Source organism: Oncorhynchus mykiss, chromosome 5 (assembly GCF_057628025.1).
Source record: "Oncorhynchus mykiss isolate SJ-2025 chromosome 5, ASM5762802v1, whole genome shotgun sequence".
Classification (NCBI taxonomy): Eukaryota; Metazoa; Chordata; class Actinopteri; order Salmoniformes; family Salmonidae; genus Oncorhynchus; species Oncorhynchus mykiss.
The window spans coordinates 44,179,623-44,199,863 of record NC_143026.1 but is presented as its reverse complement, the minus strand read 5'-3'; the positions used below and the strand labels follow the sequence as shown (position 1 = coordinate 44,199,863).

The 20,241-nt window shown below is 43.2% G+C and overlaps 1 protein-coding gene across 2 annotated transcripts in view; it reads left to right on the top strand.

The window, feature by feature from the left end:
* Window positions 1-20,241, top strand: part of LOC110523906 (contactin-associated protein-like 4) — a 194,715-nt gene that overhangs the window by 132,427 nt on the left and 42,047 nt on the right. For both annotated transcript variants that reach the window (XM_021603042.3, XM_021603043.3), the window contains exons 11-16: window positions 3,575-3,681; window positions 8,339-8,458; window positions 13,188-13,385; window positions 14,439-14,595; window positions 17,143-17,270; window positions 18,220-18,390. In XM_021603042.3, the coding sequence (XP_021458717.3) occupies window positions 3,575-3,681; window positions 8,339-8,458; window positions 13,188-13,385; window positions 14,439-14,595; window positions 17,143-17,270; window positions 18,220-18,390 (881 nt within the window). The remainder of the gene's footprint in view (window positions 1-3,574; window positions 3,682-8,338; window positions 8,459-13,187; window positions 13,386-14,438; window positions 14,596-17,142; window positions 17,271-18,219; window positions 18,391-20,241) is intronic.

Here is a 20,241-nt window from a genome sequence, read left to right as displayed (position 1 = left end):
GCAAGGAGCTGCCAGTCTGCAAGAAGCTGCCAGTCTGCAAGGAGCTGCCAGTCTGCATAGAGCTGCCAGTCTGCAAGGAGCTGCCAGTCTGCAAGGAGCCGCCAGAGCTGCCTGTCTGCAGGATGCCGCCAAAGCTGCCAGTCTGCAAGGAGCCGCCAGAGCTGCCAGTCTGCAAGGAGCCGCCAGAGCTGCCAGTCTGCATGGAGCCGCCAGAGCTGCCAGTCTGCATGGAGCCGCCAGAGCTGCCAGTCTGTATGGAGCAGCCAGGGCCGCCAGTCAGCATGGAGCAGCCAGGGCCGCCAGTCAGCATGGAGCAGCCAGGGCCGCCAGTCAGCATGGAGCAGCCAGTCAGCATGGAGCAGCCAGAGCTGCCAGTCAGCATGGAGCAGCCAGTCAGCATGGAGCAGCCAGAGCTGCCAGTCAGCATGGAGCAGCCAGTCAGCATGGAGCAGCCAGAGCTGCCAGTCGACCGGACTCTTCCAGATCTGCCAGTCGACCAGACTCTTCCAGATCTGCCAGTCGACCAGACTCTTCCGGATCTGCCAGTCGACCAGACTCTTCCGGATCTGCCAGTCGACCAGACTCTTCCGGATCTGCCAGTCGACCACTCTTCCGGATCTGCCAGTCGACCAGACTCTTCCGGATCTGCCAGTCGACCAGACTCTTCCGGATCTGCCAGTCGACCAGACTCTTCCGGATCTGCCAGTCGACCAGACTCTTCCGGATCTGCCAGTCGACCAGACTCTTCCGGATCTGCCAGTCGACCAGACTCTTCCGGATCTGCCAGTCGACCAGACTCTTCCGGATCTGCCAGTCGACCAGACTCTTCCGGATCTGCCAGTCGACCAGACTCTTCCGGATCCGCCAGTCGACCAGACTCTTCCGGATCCGCCAGTCGACCAGACTCTTCCGGATCCGCCAGTCGACAGTCGACCAGACTCTTCCGGATCCGCCAGTCAGCCAGGATCTTCCGGATCCGCCAGTCAGCCAGGATCTTCCGGATCCGCCAGTCAGCCAGGATCTTCCGGATCCGCCAGTCAGCCAGGATCTTCCGGATCCGCCAGTCAGCCAGGATCTTCCGGATCCGCCAGTCAGCCAGGATCTTCCAGAACCGCCAGCCAGCCAGGATCTTCCAGAACCGCCAGTCAGCCAGGATCTGCCGGATCCAACCACCTGCCTGAGCTTCCTCTCAGTGCTGAGCTTCCTCTCAGTGCTGAGCTACCCATCAGTCCCGAGCTACCTCTGTCCCGAGCTGTCCTTCTGTTCCGAGCTTCCCCTCTGTCCCGAGCTGTCTCTTAGGAGGGTCACCTATCTAGGGACGCTAAGGAGGTGGACTAAGACTATTATGGAGTGGGGTCCACGTCCAGCGCCAGAGCCGCCACCGCGGACAGATGCCCACCCACACCCTCCCCTATAGGTTTAAGTTGTGCGTCCGGAGTCCGCACCTTGGAGGGGGGGTACTGTCACGTTCTGACCATAGTTCGTGTGTGTTTTCCTTGTTTTAGTGTTGGTCAGGACGTGAACTGGGTGGGCATTCTATGTTGGATGTCTTGTTTGTCTATTTCTATGTCTGGCCTAATATGGTTCTCAATCAGAGGCAGGTGTTAGTCATTGTCTCTGATTGGGAACCATATTTAAGTAGCCTGGGTTTCACTGTGTGTTTGTGGGTGATTGTCCTTAGTGTCCTGATGTCATTGTTCTTTGTTAGGTTACACAAGTATAGGCTGTTTCGGTTTTCGTTAAGTTTATTGTTTTGGTAGTGTTTGTGTTTAGTGTGTTACTTCATTAAACATGGATTGCAATAGACACGCCGCATTTTGGTCCGACTCTCCTTCACACCTAGAAAACCGTTACAGTCAAGCACTCCTCCAGCATCTTTTCATTTTTTTCTGCGTCTCACGAATGTTCTTCTTTGTGATCCGACCAACTCAAACTTAGAATTGTCTGTCCATAACACTTTTTTCCAATCTCCGTCTGTCCAGTGTCTGTGTTCTTTTGCACATCTTAATCTTTTATTTTTATTGGCCAGTCTGAGATATGGCTTTTTCTTTGCATCTCTGCCTAGAAGGCCGGCATCCCGGAGTCGCGCCTTCACTGTTGACGTTGAGACTGGTGTTTTGCGGGTACTATTTAATGAAGCTGCCAGTTGAAGATTTGTGAGGTGTCTGTTTCTTAAACTAGACACTCTAAAGTACTTGTCTTCTTGCTCAGTTGTGTACCGGGGCACAACTGGTTAGCGCAAACTGGTTAGAGCCAGTTTGCGCTGTTTTGTGAAGGGAGTAGTACACCAGCGTTGTATGAGATCTTCAGTTTCTTGGCAATTTCTTGCATGGAATAGCCTTCCTTTCTCAGAACAAGAATAGACTGATGAGTTTCAGAAGAAATTACTTTGTTTCCGGCATTTTGAGCCTGTAATTGAACCCATAAATGCTGATGCTCCAGATATTCAACTAGTCTAAAGAATGCTAGTTTTATTGCTTCTTTAATTATCAATTAGGCTTTTAAAATGTTTAAATCGGATTAGCTAACACAATATGCCATTGGAACACAGGAGAGATGGTTGCTGACAATGGGCCTCTGTACGCCTATGTTAATATTCCATTAAAAAAATCAGCCGTTTTTAGCTCCAATTGTCATTTACAACATTAACAATGTCTACACTGCATTTCTCATCAATTTGATGTTATTTGAATGGACAAAAAAAAAGTGCTTTTCTTTCAAAAACAAGGACATTTCTAAGTGACCCCAAACTTTTGAACGGTAGTGTATATGGTAACGTAGGCTACAAAAAGGTATGCATCATGAAACACGTACATCTCCGCACACGTGACTTTTTTTATACTGTTTTCAGAGAATGGGAATGCAATTATAATGGTGCCCATTATTCATTTTCAGAACTGACCATTTGAAAGGAGAACAATTCCCTTCATGTCAGGAATGGACATTATAATGTCCACCTGTGCTGAACAGTCCTTGGGGATACTTGAGGATAGAGAGGTGTAGATCAGCTCAAGTAAAATGACACTGAACCAAAAGCTGATGCATTTATCTTAAAGCACGGTATCATAAAGGACATAAAGACATATTTATTCACAGGACATTCACAGCACGTCAAACAACGGTTGTATTTAGTCAGATATGCCTCTGAGAAAGTAGTTTGCGGTGACCGTACAGCATTTCCTGTGATACGGCCTCTGCAGAAGTCAGGGCATTCATACTTCTTGCACTTTGCGGAGCAGAGCAGAGCTGTCATGAAGGAAGATGCCGAGGAAGTGAGTTTGTGTTTATTACAGGACCTCCAGCCCCCACCTACCGTCAACCAATCGTGTCAATACGGAGCTACACGGTGCCCTCCGCATTGTTACAAACTTTGGGAGGCACATGGCGATGCAGTACGGAGCTCGATTTGGCCTCTGCAAGCCTCCAGAGGCTCCGCAATTGCATCCACACCCTCCATAGCAAGCATAAATTGTCTTTAACTCTTGAAAGTGTACTTGAATCCTTCAAAATATACATGCACATTTTTGACCTTTTGGAAATCTGTGGTGAATAAATATCTCTCTTCTCTTTTCAGATGCTCTCCAAGCCATTGTGAACACGGGGGGAGATGCACTCAGTCTTGGAGTACCTTCCATTGCAATTGCTCTAACACAGGCTACAGTGGAGCAACATGTCACAGCTGTAAGAGGCCTTTTCTGTATCTTCTGTGTTTGTTTTTTGTATCTGAAGAATATATGCAGTACATGCCTGTATGTGTCTGTATGACTAAACTGGACTAAGCAGAAACACTGTCAAGAGGATAATGTGTTGTTCAGCATACATTCAACAGTCCGTTGAATTCAAGGTCAAATGCCTTATCTGTGATGCAGCAATAGCATGCAGCAACGCCAGAACCTCTTGACAAAGCCACACCATAGATAAGGAATAGGACAAAGCCTTTAATGATGCTTCTCTCTCTCTCGCTGCAACCCGGGTCATCGTAAATTGTGTGGAAGAAGATTATAACTTGAAATTAAGCCATTTGTCAGTCAAACATAATCACCTCACCATTTAACACGTTCACACTAGAGTTGCGCTGAAAGTGAGGTGGTGGTGGAGACAAAGGAAGGACTAGCAACGATTGCCTCTGTATGTATAATTAGATTTGAGCAGAGACCCAGATCAATCACAGGAAGTGTTTCAGGTGAGGAGGAAATAAGACATTTACGAGATTGGAGGTGTCATGTGTGACTAAACTGTTAAAGGATGTTACTTATTCTGTTCTGTCTGGAGGGGAGGGTTTGTATTGTTTCAAATGTGTACACACACATCTAATGACTTGCAGGGTACAAAGAAATGTCTGACGGAGACCTTCGAGTCAAAAGGTTGCACAACAAAACAACAGGAGCATTCATCAGTGTGCGGCACAGGAGTTTGGTGGTGGCACTCATTGGAGAGGATGTGCTCGTGATAATGGTTGGAGCGGAATAGGTGGAATGGTATCAAGTACATCAAGCACATAGTTTCCATGTGTTTGATACCATTCCATCGCTCCATTCCGGACATTATTATGAGCCGCCCTCCCCTCAGCAGCCTCCTGTGCTGTATGGGTATCTGTGCTTTATTTCATGAGGGGTCTGTACTATGCAAGGTCAATGTGTTCTAGTTACAGAACAGAAGGGTTTCATAGTGCTGTTCATGGCGACCCACCACAGGGTGCACATTTTGTTCCTGTCCAGAACTAACAAATCTTATTCAACGAATCACCTTGATTATCAAGCCCTTGATTAGCTGCAAGTGTGTGTGCTGGGCAAGAACAAAGGATCAACTAAGGAACCCAGCTGGTTAGTGTAACAGTGAAAGAGGGGGGAATAGCAAATTCTTTAGTGAAGAGGAACACTCACCTGGATGCATCCTCCGGTTAACATTGTTATTATTATAGCCTTGTATTCATTATTTATCAGTCAGCCAGGCCCACTAGCCATTATCCAGGAGCTATTCAGAATTGTATGGACTGGGATACACAGTGTGTGTGTCTGAAATGGCATCCTATTCCCTATATAGTGCACTTCTTTTGAGCAGGATCCATAGGACTCTGTACAAAAAGAGTGCACTATACAGGAAAAAGGGTACCATTATGGACGCAGTCAAGAGAAACAGCAACATCTGCAGTGATGGGGCCTGCGTTCCTTTGGGACACCAGCTAGCACCCTTTATTCTGGTATGCAATGGTTTTCTGTGCGTTTCCTTTCAAATAATGACGGTGAGCACATCAATAATGTAACAACATCCGCAACAACAGAACAGACAGCTGGCACACAAAGCTACCGTAGAGGGTAAAGCAGAGTGGAAAGAGAGATGGCCCAAGATAAAGAGCGCCTTTTGCGGTTCTGTGTCTTTGGCAGCATTTCTGTTTGGCAAACACCAACATGCCTCAGTACAGTAATGTCTTGGAATATAAAAGTTTGTCTTTGTGTATAAGTGTGTTGTGTTGGCACACCCAACATGCCTAGGTGTCTTAGATTAGAATATGAAGAAAAATATATATAATAATGATTTGTGTACTATATGTGCATGTTATGTATTCTGTGAGTTAGTTATTCATTCACAAATGTGAATGCGTTATGGACTATCACTGGACAGTCCTTGCCACCCGAAAGGCTCAGCTGAAAACTGTGTTGAGGTTTTGATATACAGTATGGTCCCTATTTTCCTTTTCATGCCAAATCATGTCCAAATCACACTGAAGTATAAAAAAAATGACTAACTCAATTAAGTTACTTGAAAATTATTTGTACAGCATTCTCATATACAGTTGAAGTTGGAAGGTCATTAAAACTTGTTTTTCAACCACTCCACAAATTTCCAAACTATAGTTTTGGCAAGTCGGTTAGGACATCTACTTTGTGCATTACACAAGTAATTTTTTCCAACAATTGTTTACAGAAAGGTTATTTCACTTATAATTCACTGTTTCGCAAATTCAGTGGGTCAGAAGTTTACATACACTAAGTTGACTGTGCCTTTAAACAGCTCGGAAAATTCCAGAAAATTATGTCATGGCTTTAGAAGCTTCTGATAGGGTAATTGACATAATTTGAGTCAATTGTAGTTGTACCTGTGGATGTATTTCAAGGCCTACCTTCAAACTCAGTGCATCTTTGCTTGACATCATGGGAAAATCAAAAGAAATCAGCCAAGACCTCAGAAAACAAATTGTAGACCTCCACAAGTCTGGTTCATCCTTGTGAGCAATTTCCAAACGCCTGAAGGTACCACGTTCATCTGTACAAACAATAGTACACAAGTATAAACACCATGGGACCACACAGTCGTCATACCGCTCAGGAAGGAGACGCGTTCTGTCTCAGAGATTAATGTACGTTGGTGCGAATGTACGTTGGTGCGAAAAGGACAAATCAATCCCAGAACAATGGCAAAGGACCTTGTCAAGATGCTGGAGGAAACAGGTACAAAACTATCTATATCCACAGTAAAACGAGTCCTATAATGACATAACCTGAAAGGCTGCTCAGCAAGGAAGAAGCCACTGCTCTAAAACTGCCATAAAAAAGCCAGTCTATTGTTTGCAACTGCACATGGGAACAAAGATCCTACTTTTTGGAGAAATGTCTTCTGGTCTGATGAAACAAAAATAGAACTGTTTGGCTATAATGACCCTCGTTATGTTTGGAGGAAAAAGGGGGAGGCCTGCAAGCCAAAGAACATCATCCCAACCATGAAGCAAGAGGGTGGCAGGATCATGTTGTGGGGGTGCTTTGGTCTGGAAGTTAAAGCTTGGTCGCAAATTGGACTTCCAAATGAACAGTGACCCCAAGCATACTTCCAAAGTTGTGGCAAAATGGCTTAAGGACAACAAAGTCAAGGTATTGGAGTGGCCATCACAAAGCCCTGACCTCAATCCTGTAGACGATTTGTGGGCATAACTGAAAAAGCATGTGTGAGCAAGGAGGAATGGGCCAAAATTCACCCAACTTATTGCGGAAAGCTTGTGCAAGGTTACCCTAAATGTTTGACCCAAGTTAAACAATTTAAAGGCAATGCTACTAAATACTAATTGAGTGTATGTAAACTTCTGACCCACTGGGAATGTGATGAAATAAATAAAAGCTGAAATCAATCATTCTATCTACTATTATTCTGATATTTCACGTTCTTAAAATAAAGTGGTGATCCTAACTGAACTAATACAGGAAATTTGTACTCGGATTAAATGTCAGGAATTGTGAAAAACTGAGCTGAAATGTATGTGTAAACTATGTAAACTTCTGACTTCAACTGTAGGTATTCCTCTTATCTAGGTGGGTGAGGGCAGTGTGCAATTGAGATTGTGTTGTCTAAGGATCTGTTGGGGTGGTATGCAAATTGAAGTGGGTCTAGAGTGTCTGGGAGGATAGAGTTGTGTGCCATAACCAGCCTTTCAAAGCACTTAACAATTACAGATGTGAGTGCTACAGGGCAGTAGACATTGTGGCATGAAGCATTGGAGATCTTGGGAACAGGAATAATGGTATTCATCTTAAGACCTGGGAATTAAAGACCGGGACAAGGAGAGGGTGAAAATAACCGTGAATGTGCCTTCCAGTTGACCTGCACATGCTCTGAGAATGCGCCCTGGAATACCGTCCAGCCCTGCTGCCGTGCAAGTAGCACCAGTCCTCTGGGTCGGTAGGTGCCCTCACGCACGTTACGGTGTTGTACTGTCGAAGTGTGCATAAAATATATGGAGTCTGGAAGAGAGGCATCGTTGGGCTGATTGTGGCTGGGTCTTCCTTTGTATTGCTTGGACTGTAGCCCCTGCCACACATGGCGGGCGTCAGGGCCTGTGTAGTATGATTCCACCATATTATCCTTTTGTTCGTTGGATGACTCTGAGGTTGTTGTCGGACTTATTGTTGCTGTCCTCTATTGGAGCCTCAGGTTTGTCTGCGATAACCCTGTGCGTGGTAGCCCTGTCCTTTAGTTTAGCGCCAACATCTGTGTTAACCCGGGGATTTTGATTGGGGAAGCAGCGAACTTTCACTGTGGGGACAATGCAAAGCCATGCAAAGCATTCCTGTAGCATAATCTCCGATTCTGATGGTCATTTCTCAACGGGGCGAGTCACAGGTATTTCCTGTTTGAGCTTCTCCTTGTATACAGTAAGCAGGAGTACCAAGTCATGATCTGATTTGCCGAATAGCGGACAAGGGAGGGCCTTGTATGCTTGCTGTGGGTAGAGTGTGTGTGTGTGTGTGTGTGTGTGTGTGTACACATTTTTGTTAATCATTTCAGTCAGTACTCATTTCAGTTAGGGTTTAGCAGTAAGTAACCTGAGTATTTGTTTTCTCCTCCTCAGCCGTCTATGAGCAGTCATGTGAAGTGTACAAACACAAGGGCAATACAACAGGGCTGTATTACATAGACGTGGATGGAAGCGGCCTGATCAAGCCACAGCTGATTTACTGCAACATGACAGGTAAGCCACGCTCACACTCACAGACACACACACACACACACACACATCAAACACTCCCACAAGGTGTGGGGGCTCATGGGCTATATCAACTCAGCAAACAAATAAACGTCTGTGTAAATAAACTGTGCTTATTTTCAGCGAACTTAACATGTGTAAGTATTTGTATAAACATAATACTCAACAACTGAGACATAAACTGAACAAGTTCCAGACATGTGACTAACAGAAATGGAATAATGTGTCCCTGAACAAAGGGGGGTCCAAATCAAAAGTAACAGTCAGTATCTGGTGTGGCCACCAGCTGTATTAAGTACTGCAGTGCATCTCCTCCTCATGGACTGCACCAGATGTGTCTTAACGACCGTTCCACAAGTGCATGTTCTTTAATTGTTTATGGTTCATTGAACAAACATGGGAAACAGTGTTTAAACCCAATAGAATGATGATCTGTGAAGTTATTTGGATTTTTACAAATTGTCTTTGAAAGACAGCATCCTGAAAAAGGGACGTTTCTTTCTTTGCTGAGTTTATATACTATATATATATATATATATATATATACAGTGGGGCAAAAAAATATATTATTTTGGTTTCGGAGATTTGGGGTCCCCCTCGAGGCCCCCCTGCTCCAAATAGCAATAAACATGTTGTAGTTATGTGACTATCATTAATTCATGTGATGACTGCTATTTATCAAATAATTACCTACTATGTTTAATTGATACTCAATTAAATGAATCATGTAACAATTAACTCATTAGGAATTTGGAGCACCACGGGAAAAGTTCTCTAACGAGTTACTATCTCCCAATTTAAACTCTGAAAATACAAAAATACCTCTTACGTCAATAACAGTACATTTTTAATTATTACCTCATCAGTCTCATTCTGAACATCGCACAATTCTTGGATATCTGCACAAACCCTAACCTAAGTGATGAATCAGCGATACACAAATTGGCTTAATTATTTATTTACTAACTAACTAAATCATCACACAGAATACGTAAACACACACAGCATAGGTTATTGATTACATACATAATACAATGAAAACATTTCCCTAGTGGACTAAACAAAGCATGACTGTTTGGTTACACAATGGAAACGGGGAGACAGAGTCTCAAATTATCATACATACACTTAGAAGCTATACTCATGGGAATATGAATTCTTTGCACAAGAACAACCACTCATTCAGAAAATAAATGCAATAAATATATTTACTCATAGATGTCTTCATCATCTCTCTGTTGATCTCGATGGTTCTATTGGAAGTGGTTTGATGTAAGTCTCTGGTTGTCCACCAGAAGTCACAATTTGCTTCTTAGTTGTAGGCTTCTTTTGTTCTTGAGTGTTCGTTAGAATAGATACTTCAGATGGTACCACACGTTGGTGAGAGGGATCTGTCTTCCCTCTCGTCTTTGGTCAAATGTCCGAGACTACTTTACATGCACAGCTGCAGACTGTGAATGTTTGGTCTAGTCTTTTTAACCATTTCAACTTCTCTGGTCTCAATGGTTGATTATTCAGGGTACAGCTAGGACCACTTTACACGCCGGCAGCAATCCGGCATGTATTGGTCTAATGTTAATTTCATTAGCGAGTCCTTTGAAGCACTCTGGTCTTAGGGGCGTTCCATCACGCCGACACAATGTCTGTGCTCACGTGGGCGTGGTTAATGACTGATTTATATGAAAAGTCATTATCTCATTTAGAAGGCTAAAATCACATTGCTATCTTCACAAAAGTATTGTCATACTTAATCATATATTTTATACAACATTTAGATGCAATCCTGACAACTAGAATGTGTACACCCTCAGAGATACAGTTATTTAGTTATACCATCCTTAATGATATCACAAAATAATAAACACTTTGACAGGATTGTTCATTATCCCCACTGACCATTTCCCACATTATTTATGTTAGAAATATTGTTTCATTATCAACTTTTGGATGTTGGAGTTTTGGTGGCAGTCTAACAAACGATTTTCACACAAACTTCAGAGCTAATTAAACCACTGGATGACGAGCTACAGTAGGGTTTCCATGCATACATTATGACCACTGCATGACTAGTTAGGGTTTCCCTGCATACATTACCTTTCTCCATACATTAGTACATTGCATACATAACCACTGGCAGCACCGTGACTGTTCTTTTAGTTTCTACCATTGCCTAATGTATACAGATGTTGAATCTTAATTTGAGCCAGTTTGCTAGCAGGAAAATAATCCTGCAGCAACAGGAAATTTGAATTATTCTGTGGATTATAATTAATGACATTTTTGTATGGGTTGATACATACAAATCAGGTGTCACGTTCTGACCTTTATTTCCATTGTTTTGTATTTATTTAGTATGGTCAGGACGTGAGTTGGGTGGGCAGTCTATGTTTGTTTTTCTATGTTTTGGGGCATTTCTATGTTTTCGGCCTAGTATGGTTCTCAATCAGAGGCAGGTGTCATTAGTTGTCTCTGATTGAGAATCATACTTAGGTAGCCTGGGTTGCACTGTTTGTTTGTGGGTGATTGTCTATGTCAGTGGCTTGTGTCAGCACAGGTCTATTTTGTTAGCTTCACGGTCGTCATTTGTTTATTGTTTTGTATGCAGTGTCAGTATTTTCTTTATAAAAGATTTACCATGGACACTTACCACGCCGCATTTTGGTCTTCCGATCCATCTCGCCTCTCCTCTTCAGATGAAGAGGAGGACGATCGTGACATCAGGTCTGAAATTTCAAAGTGGAAATTACAAAATTCTGAAACCCTTTTTAAGCCTCAAATACACTATATATACACTGCTCAAAAAAATAAAGGGAACACTAAAATAACACATCCTAGATCTGAAAGAATGAAATATTCTTATTAAATACTTTTTTCTTTACATAGTTGAATGTGCTGACAACAAAATCACACAAAAATGATCAATGGAAATCAAATGTATCAACCCATGGAGGTCTGGATTTGGAGTCACACTCACAATTAAAGTGGAAAACCACACTACAGGTTGATCCAACTTTGATGTGATGTCCTTAAAACAAGTCAAAATGAGGCTCAGTAGTGTGTGTGGCCTCCCTACAACACATGGGCATGCTCCTGATGAGGTGGCGGATGGTCTCCTGAGGGATCTCCTCCCAGACCTGGACTAAAGCATCCGCCAACTCCTGGACAGTCTGTGGTGCAACGTGGCGTTGGTGAATGGAGCGAGACATGATGTCCCAGATGTGCTCAATTGGATTCAGGTCTGGGGAACGGGCGGGCCAGTCCATAGCATCAATGCCTTCCTTTTGCAGGAACTGCTGACACACTCCATCCACATGAGACCTAGCATTGTCTTGCATTAGGAGGAACCCAGGGCCAAACGCACCAGCATATGGTCTCACAAGGGGTCTGAGGATCTCATCTCGGTACCTAATGGCAGTCAGGCTACCACTGGCGAGCACATGGAGGGCTGTGCGGCCCCCCAAAGAAATGCCACCCCACACCATGACTGACCCACCGCCAAACCGGTCATGCTGGAGGATGTTGCAGGCAGCAGAACGTTCTCCACGGCGTCTCCAGACTCGTGTGTCACATGTGCTCAGTGTGAACCTGCTTTCATCTGTGAAGAGCACAGAGCGCCAGTTGCAAATTTGCCAATCTTGGTGTTCTCTGGCAAATGCCAAACGTCCTGCACGGTGTTGGGCTGTAAGCACAACCCCCACCTGTGGACGTCGGGCCCTCATACCACCCTCACGGAGTCTGTTTCTGACCGTTAGAGCAGACATATGCCCATTTGTGGCATGCTGGAGGTAATTTTGATGGCTCTCAGTAAGTAACTGAGCTGTGAGTTGTAGCTTCAGAGGGTGTGGGCCTGCCTTCCCTACAGGACACCTACACCAGGTGTTGCAGGAGGGCCAAAAAGATCATCAGGGACCCCAATCACCCAAGTCATGCTCTGTTCTCCTCGTTTCAATCCTTGAGACACGGGCAGTACAGGAGCATCATGGCAAAGACTTGAAGACTGGCCAATAGTTTCTACCCTCAAACCATCAGGTTGCTGAATCCCACGCTACTACCCCGAGTGAAAACGTTTGGGAACCCCTGACTTACCTTACCTGCTGCTCCTCGTAGGGACATCCTTCACCCCCCCACAGACTTTTACTCTGCCCCCACCCCAATTACATGAATCACTGATGAAGGTGTTAATATGTACAGTATAGTTTAGATTTTTTTCTTTTAATTGTTATTGTTTTTATTTCACTTGGTCCCCACACCCCCTCAATGGTCATGCTCCTACCCCTATGGTAATTCCCCCCCACACCCCTCAACAGTCTTTAATCTGCCTCCACCCCAATGGACATTTATTCATTCATCCCTGCTACAGTTGTTATGATATATGTATATAGGGCTATTTCTATTGTTGTTGTTTTATGATTATTTTCATTATTTTATTTCACTTAGTCCTGCATGTTGTACCCTGCAATCACACCTACAACCACTTCCATGTGACTATTAAACACTCTGAAACTGAATCTGAATCTCTGGGTGGGATCCCAGATCATCTGACAGAATTCCAAACCTTCAGGGCTGGCACCAGCAGCTATCGGAATCATCTCATCTTCCCACCCACCCCATCCCTATTTTTCAGAGTGTCTTTGTTATCATTAATATTTGCATAATGATGTAAAATGATCTTAGGGGCTCCCCTCCATTTCTCTCTCTCTCTCTTCTCCTGCAGATAAAACGTGGATGGTGATCCAACACAATAACACGGAGCTAACCAAATTAAAGGCCTCCTCTGGGATAAATCAGCATTTAGCCTATTTTAACTATTCGGCCGATGCGGAACAGCTCGGAGCCATAATTACCCAGGCGGAGCACTGCGAGCAGGAAGTCTTCTACCACTGTAGAAAGTCACGCCTCTTAAACACACCAGGTAAGCCCTTTTATTAACAGTATTGATCCCAGCCAGCCATAAAGGTCAGAATGATTAAAAAGCTGCTCACTGGGTCGGCTGTGAGTCGGTGCATGCGTCCCAAATGGCTCCCTATTCCTTATTTCCCTATCAGGGCCCATAGGTCTCTGGCCAAAAGTACTGCACTATATAGGAAACTAGGTGCCATTTGGGAGACACTCTGTGAAAGAGAGTGCTGCACGCCACACGCAGAGCTTAAGCAGACGTCACAAATGGATTATTATGCTCTTTGTTGCAAACTAATTTAGGTTTGGAGGGGAGATGTACTTTCTTTGAGTAATGTATGTAGGCCTAACGCCATTGTGTTGTGATAGAATATTCACAATTTCTGGAAATGCTACATGTTCATGCACTGAGTGAGTTAGCTTTTAGCAGATTTTTTTTGTTTTTTGTTGGTGTGTCATTGGTGTTTGCCATGTGGTATTCATTTGTAGTTTTGTCAACCTTGTAATTACTATTTTAGACCTGCAAATGAACATGAAACGAGGCAACGCACAGCTTCACAGAGTAATTGCTGTCCATTAGCTGTCTCGTTACTGTAGAGGCTGACTGAGAGAAGAGGAAAATGATGTCAAAGCTAAATAAATCATGCTGGAAAATGTCAAATGAAGAATAATGAGGGGAGCGTGATCAGACAAGTGTTTGGAGCCCTTTGGAGTCAATACTGCTTTTTTTGTGGAGGTCCGAAACTGGTGACTTAACCATTCTCTATCAAACACTCTCGCTCTCCTCTTGTTCGTCTTTTTGTGGAAAGTGCATCTGTTATATATCATCAGTGTTGTCATTGCAAATAGCACTTATTGGTCTCTAGGTAAAACACACCTTGTCCGATCTGTTTAGAAGACATTTGCAATACCTTGAGCTTAATGTTTTTTACATTAGAGCCCAACAAGTTTTGGAGTCTGTAGGGTTTTTGAATAAGTGTGTGTGTGTGTGTGTGTGTGTGTGTGTGTGTGTGTGTGTGTGTGTGTGTGTGTGTGTGTGTGTGTGTGTGTGTGTGTGTGTGTGCCTCAGATGGATCTCCGTTCACTTGGTGGGTGGGACGTACAGACGAGCCCCAGACGTACTGGGGCGGGGCAGTACCAGGGAGCCAGCAGTGTGGCTGCGGTCTTCAGGGTAACTGCATCGACTCAGACCACTACTGCAATTGTGACGCTGACCGCAAAGAATGGTACAATACCATCACCAATTACGACTCTCATTCTGTATATTTTTCCGTTGTTCTTTCGCTCCCTCTTTTTTCCTCATTCTTTCCCGCTCTTCTTCTCTCTCGCTCACTTTGTTTATTTCTTCTCCTGAACGGCAATCACAATTACTCTTCAGCTCCTTTACCCCATCCTTTCCTATGTATTTTCCTCCCTTACCCTCTTTCCTATATACTGTTTGGTTCCTTATACTGTATATGTTTGGGACTCTATATGAACTCTACTGACTGAGATTCGCCATTCAATATTTAATCTTATTCAGAAAGGGCCTTGTTCTCTCGCCGGCATTTATATTTTTAGATATAATTTTATAGCCTGCAAGAACTCAAACAGCATCTGAAAGTAAAAATGAACATAATCTGGATGATGTTTGTTAGTATTTGCACAATTTCCTTTTCTATTTCCTATTCTAAAGTTGTTATGGACTGCAGACATGGATTCAAATCAGTGGAGGCTGGTGAGGGGAGGACGGCTCATAATAATGGCTGGAACGAAGCAAATGGAATGGCATCAAACACATGGTTTCCATGTGTAGCTTAGTATTTGATACCATTTGACTCTTTCCGCTCCAGCCATAACCACAAGCCCGCCCTCCCCAGTTCAGGTGCCACCAACCTCTTGTGGTTCAAATAATATTAGTTTTTTTCAAATACTTTGAGTGCTTGATTGAGCCTGCCTGGTGGTGCTAGATGTGCTAGGTTTGCACTTTTGGGACTATTTCATTGGTTCCAATAAACCAGGTCAATCAGTTGCATCTAAAGTATACTAAGAAAAATATAAACGCAACATGTAAAGTATTGATTGGTCTCGTGTTTCATGACGTGAAATAAACGATTCCAGAAATGTTCCATACACACAAAAAGCTTATTTCTCTCAAATATTGTGCATATTTGCTAGGCATATCAAGAAGATGATTAAACAGCATGATCATTACAAAGGTGCGCCTTGTGTTGGGGACAATAAAAGGCCACTCTAAAATGTGCTGTTTTGTCACACAACACAATGCCACATGTGTCTGCAGTTTTGAGTGAGCATGCAATTGGCATGCTGACTACAGGAATGTTTATCAGAGCTGTTGCCCAAGAATTTAATGTTCATTTCTCTGCCATAAGCCGCTTCTAATGTCGTTTTAGAGAATTTGTCAGTGTAACCACGCCAGCCTAGGACCTCCCTATGCGGCTTCTTCACCGGCGGGATGGTCTGAGACAAGGCACTCGGACAGCTGATTACACTGTAGGTTTGCACAACCAAAACATTTCTGCACAAACTGTCAGAAACCGTCTCAGGGAAGCTCATCTGCATTCTCGTCATCCTCACCAGGGTCTTGACCTGACTGCAGTTTGGTGTCGTAACCGATTTCAGAAGATAAATGCTCAACTTCGATGGCCACTGGCACACTGGAGAAGTGTGCTCTTCATGAATGAATCCCGGTTTCAACTGTACCATGTAGATGGTAGACAACGTGTATGGCGTCGTGTGGGCGAGCGGTTTGCTGATGTCAACGTTGTGAACAGAGTGCCCCATGGTGGCGGTGGGATTATGGTAAGGGCATGCATAAGCTACAGACAAAGAACATAAATTGCATTTTATCGATGGCAATTTGAATGCACAGAGATACCGTGACAAGATCCTGAGGACCATTGTTGTGCCATCACCTTATGTTTCAGAATGATAATGCACAGCCCTATGTCACAAGGATCTGCACACAATTCCTGGAAACTGAACATTTCAGCATGCTCACCAGACGTCACCCATTGAGCATGTTTGGGATGCTCTGAATCGACATATACGACAGCGTGTTCCAGTTCCAGCCAATATCCAGCAACTTCGCACAACTATTGAAGAGGAGGCACAGGGCAACAGTCAACAGCCTGATCAACTCTATGCAAAGGAGATGTGTCGCACTGCATGAGGCAAATCGTGGTCACACCAGATATTGACTGGTATTCTGATCCACGCCCCTACTTTTTTAAAAAGGTATCTGTGACCAACAGATGCATATCTGTATTCCCAGTCATGTGAAATCCATAGATTACGGCCTAATTTATTTATTTCAATTGACTGATTTCTTTATATGAACTGTAAAATCTTTGAAATTGTTGCATTTTGTGTTTATATTTTTGTTCAGTGTATTTAAAAGATACGAGATACAAGTACTATTTGAACACATGTCTGATGGACTAAACAGTTTTTTTTTTTTACGTTGTACGTTGTTACTATGTTGTTGTAACGCATACCACCTCTCTTATTTCGCAAGTTTACGTTTATTGTGCTGGAGGGTGAACTAAGCGATTTCCCCTTCGATAGGCCAGCTGCAAAGTCGAAATTGCCTATATTGTAAAAATTAAGGAAAACAAAAATGTGGTTAGTGTTAGGTATTAGGGTTAGCAGTGTGGTTATGGTTAGGTTTAAAATCAGATTTTATGACTTTGTGGTTGTGTCAGCTAGTGACCACTCTACCTGCAGAACAAGATTCATGATGAAAAACGCTAACCTGCCCTGATTTCCAACAGGGCTGCTGATTCTGGCCTGCTCATCCATAAGGAGAATCTACCAGTCAGATGGGTGGTGGTGGGGGATATACAGAGGCCTGAATCAGAGGCAGCCTATAGAGTCAGCCCACTTAGATGTCATGGCGACAGTAAGTACCAAGTGATATAAAGATAAAGTGTGTGACTATCTATACTCCCAATGATTTATTGGACAGCACTAACATTTTGGCACACAGTGCCTTCCTGTGTGTGGGTTAGATAGTAAGTATAACGTCAATCAGTCATTTTACTGTATCAGTCCATTATTTACTCCATTACTGACCCTCCCCAGATACATTGACTGGGTCATACTGAATACTGTATGCTTGCTTTTGATATGTCAGTCTATCAGTTAATCTATCCGTCCATTATGTCCTATATGGAAATGGAGTATGTGCAGTACACACAGGCTGTGATTCAAACAAATGCAGAGAAACGACCTGCGCATAGCAATAGACTACCAGCTGCTTTACTCTGAGTTCTCAGCTCAGTCATTCGTTCCACACCTGTTTGATGGTAGTGCGACATTCTCTTCCTCTCGCACTCTGGTTAGGCACGTCGTCTAATTATGTGTAGGGAAATACCACATTAGCAGAATTGTAACAAAAACAATAATGTTCTCTCTTCTATGTTGTTATGCTGATGACAGTAGGTAGTCGTTGTTGTTAATCACGCAATAATGAAATAATCCCCATCTCTTTGTTATTCCTAATTGCAGCCTTGGTTACCTACAAATATTACTCTTAGTAAATTAGACGTAAATGGGGGAAACGATGGTGGAATATTATTAAGACTAATTAGTAGAAACGGTTGGCTTGTTTATGTGCCTGACAGTCTCAATGGATCATTGTAATGGACTGAGTTGGGGACAGTATACTCTTATTTAATTCTCAGTCTATTTAGACCCTTTTTTGCAATTAGCAACCTTTTGCTCAAGGATTGGTGCATACAATATCTACAACAGCATAGAAGACAACAAAAAAAACATAACTGTATAAAAGTATAAACAGTATACATTTTAATTCATATATATTATTTGCCTAATTTTTTTTTTTTTAGAGAACTTCTGGAACGCAGCGTTCTTCAACAAAGAGACATCGTACCTGCACTTCCCCACGTTCCACGGAGAGCTCAGTGCAGACATCTCCTTCCTGTTCAAAACCACCGCCTCTTCAGGGGTCTTCCTGGAAAACCTGGGCATTAAAGACTTCATACGGGTTGAACTCAGCTGTAAGTAAAGTGAATGATACCACCGTGGAGAGAATTCTTGACTCTATGGTTCATGATCAAGTGTTTCGGTGCAGGGTTCAAAAAGGCATATAGACTAGGAAAGGAGAAGCTGCACTCACTAAAATTCACTGAACTTCTGCGGAGAGACCATGGCATTCATCTTGAATGTAATAGGTGCTGAATTTGGCTTACAATTGCTTGAGTGCAATACACATCTTCCAAAGGTGTTAGGCACAAGTTAGCTTGAATGCAATAAGACCTTAACATCTTTGAATGGTGTTAGCTTGATTTAGTTTGAATGCAATGCACATCCTCTTCGACCATGATGTTAGAAAATGATTCAGCTCGAATGCAATACACATCTCCGAATAGTCTTATAACATTATTTGGCTTGAATGCATCACATCATCTTTCTTCGTGGCATTGAACATGATTTGGCTTATTAGGTCAGCTCATTGTCAGATATTTGCAGTTGCAGAGATTGTAAAGCTCTAATAACTCTGAACGGTGCTTTCTATTGGTCTATTTGTGAAGCAGCGGTAAAGCGTGAAACTCCTTTTCTGAGACGACATATGATAGAGAGAGTCTGTGGCGCTACACAGACATCATGAGCATACTCTCCTTGGGGAAATTATGGGACTGCCATTGTTAAAGCGAAACACAGACTTTGGAGCTGATATACTTAATTTATGTTGACTCTTGTTTAGATAGAACTGCATTATTATGGGTCCGGAGTAAGAAGTTTTGTCTCTAAATGATGTTCTGGCGCTGTGACTGTTATTGTTTCATATGCCTTCTCCTGGTCCCATGACAACAAATCCGCACTCTGGTAGAATCCCCATGAGCCTTTGCAATTGGAGGATGCCGACTTAGGAGGGAAGAAGCCTTTTCTATTCTGTATTGTCAGGACTGATTTTTTTGGACATCTGTAGCGGAATGTTAACACTGTTGTCGCGGTGCTAGATGTTATTGTCTATAGAGACAATAGCCAGGGGTGATGGATGGGAGTCCTGCATAGAGAGACCTTCCAGGGTGCAGGGGTGTGTTCCTGCTGTAATGACCAATTCTACAGATGTAGGATCTTAATTTGAGCCAGTTTTCTACAGCAGAATAATTATCCCGCAGAAAATGTGAATTATTATGTGGATTATAATTAATGTGGATTATTGATACATTCTTCGTAAGTGAAAATCAAGCCTGAAATTTCAATATGGCACTTAAACTTCAGAAGCCTTTTTAAACCTCAAATACACTACACGTTTTACATTTCCTGCATCGCATGATTGTTTTCCTGCGACAGGGTGATCAAATTACGATCCTATATCTGTACACGTCACTGACATCACAGAGCTTGATTATAGCCCCTGAATCCCACCAGACTGAATTACTGGGGACACGGCATGACATGCACCTATTGTACAGAGAGACGTGTCTATTGTTGTGAGGTCACAGCCATACCATGTTATCTATTGAGCATCCATGTAGACTAGTAACGGTTGCACAGCTGACTCTTCAGGCTTAATCAAAGTATATCCTATGGAAATAGAACAATTTACATTCACCCCCTAATTTATTGAACTGTGAATGTGGATGCTATTTTTTAACCTTACCATTGCCGTCACATTCCCTCAGACAAAGTGTGTGCTTGTGGGTGCGTTGGCATTGGTGTGTATGTGTGTGTGTCTTCTTAAGAGGCAGAAGGGGAAGCTAGCTGTGCAGTGAATACTAAAGAGATCAGAATAGATGATTAGCTTTTTCACAGAGTTTTTGTCGCCGCCATGCAGACCAGAGAAGTGTTTGATGACAAACTCTCGCCCTGGCCTCAGCTTCCTATGCACAGTGATGTGTGTG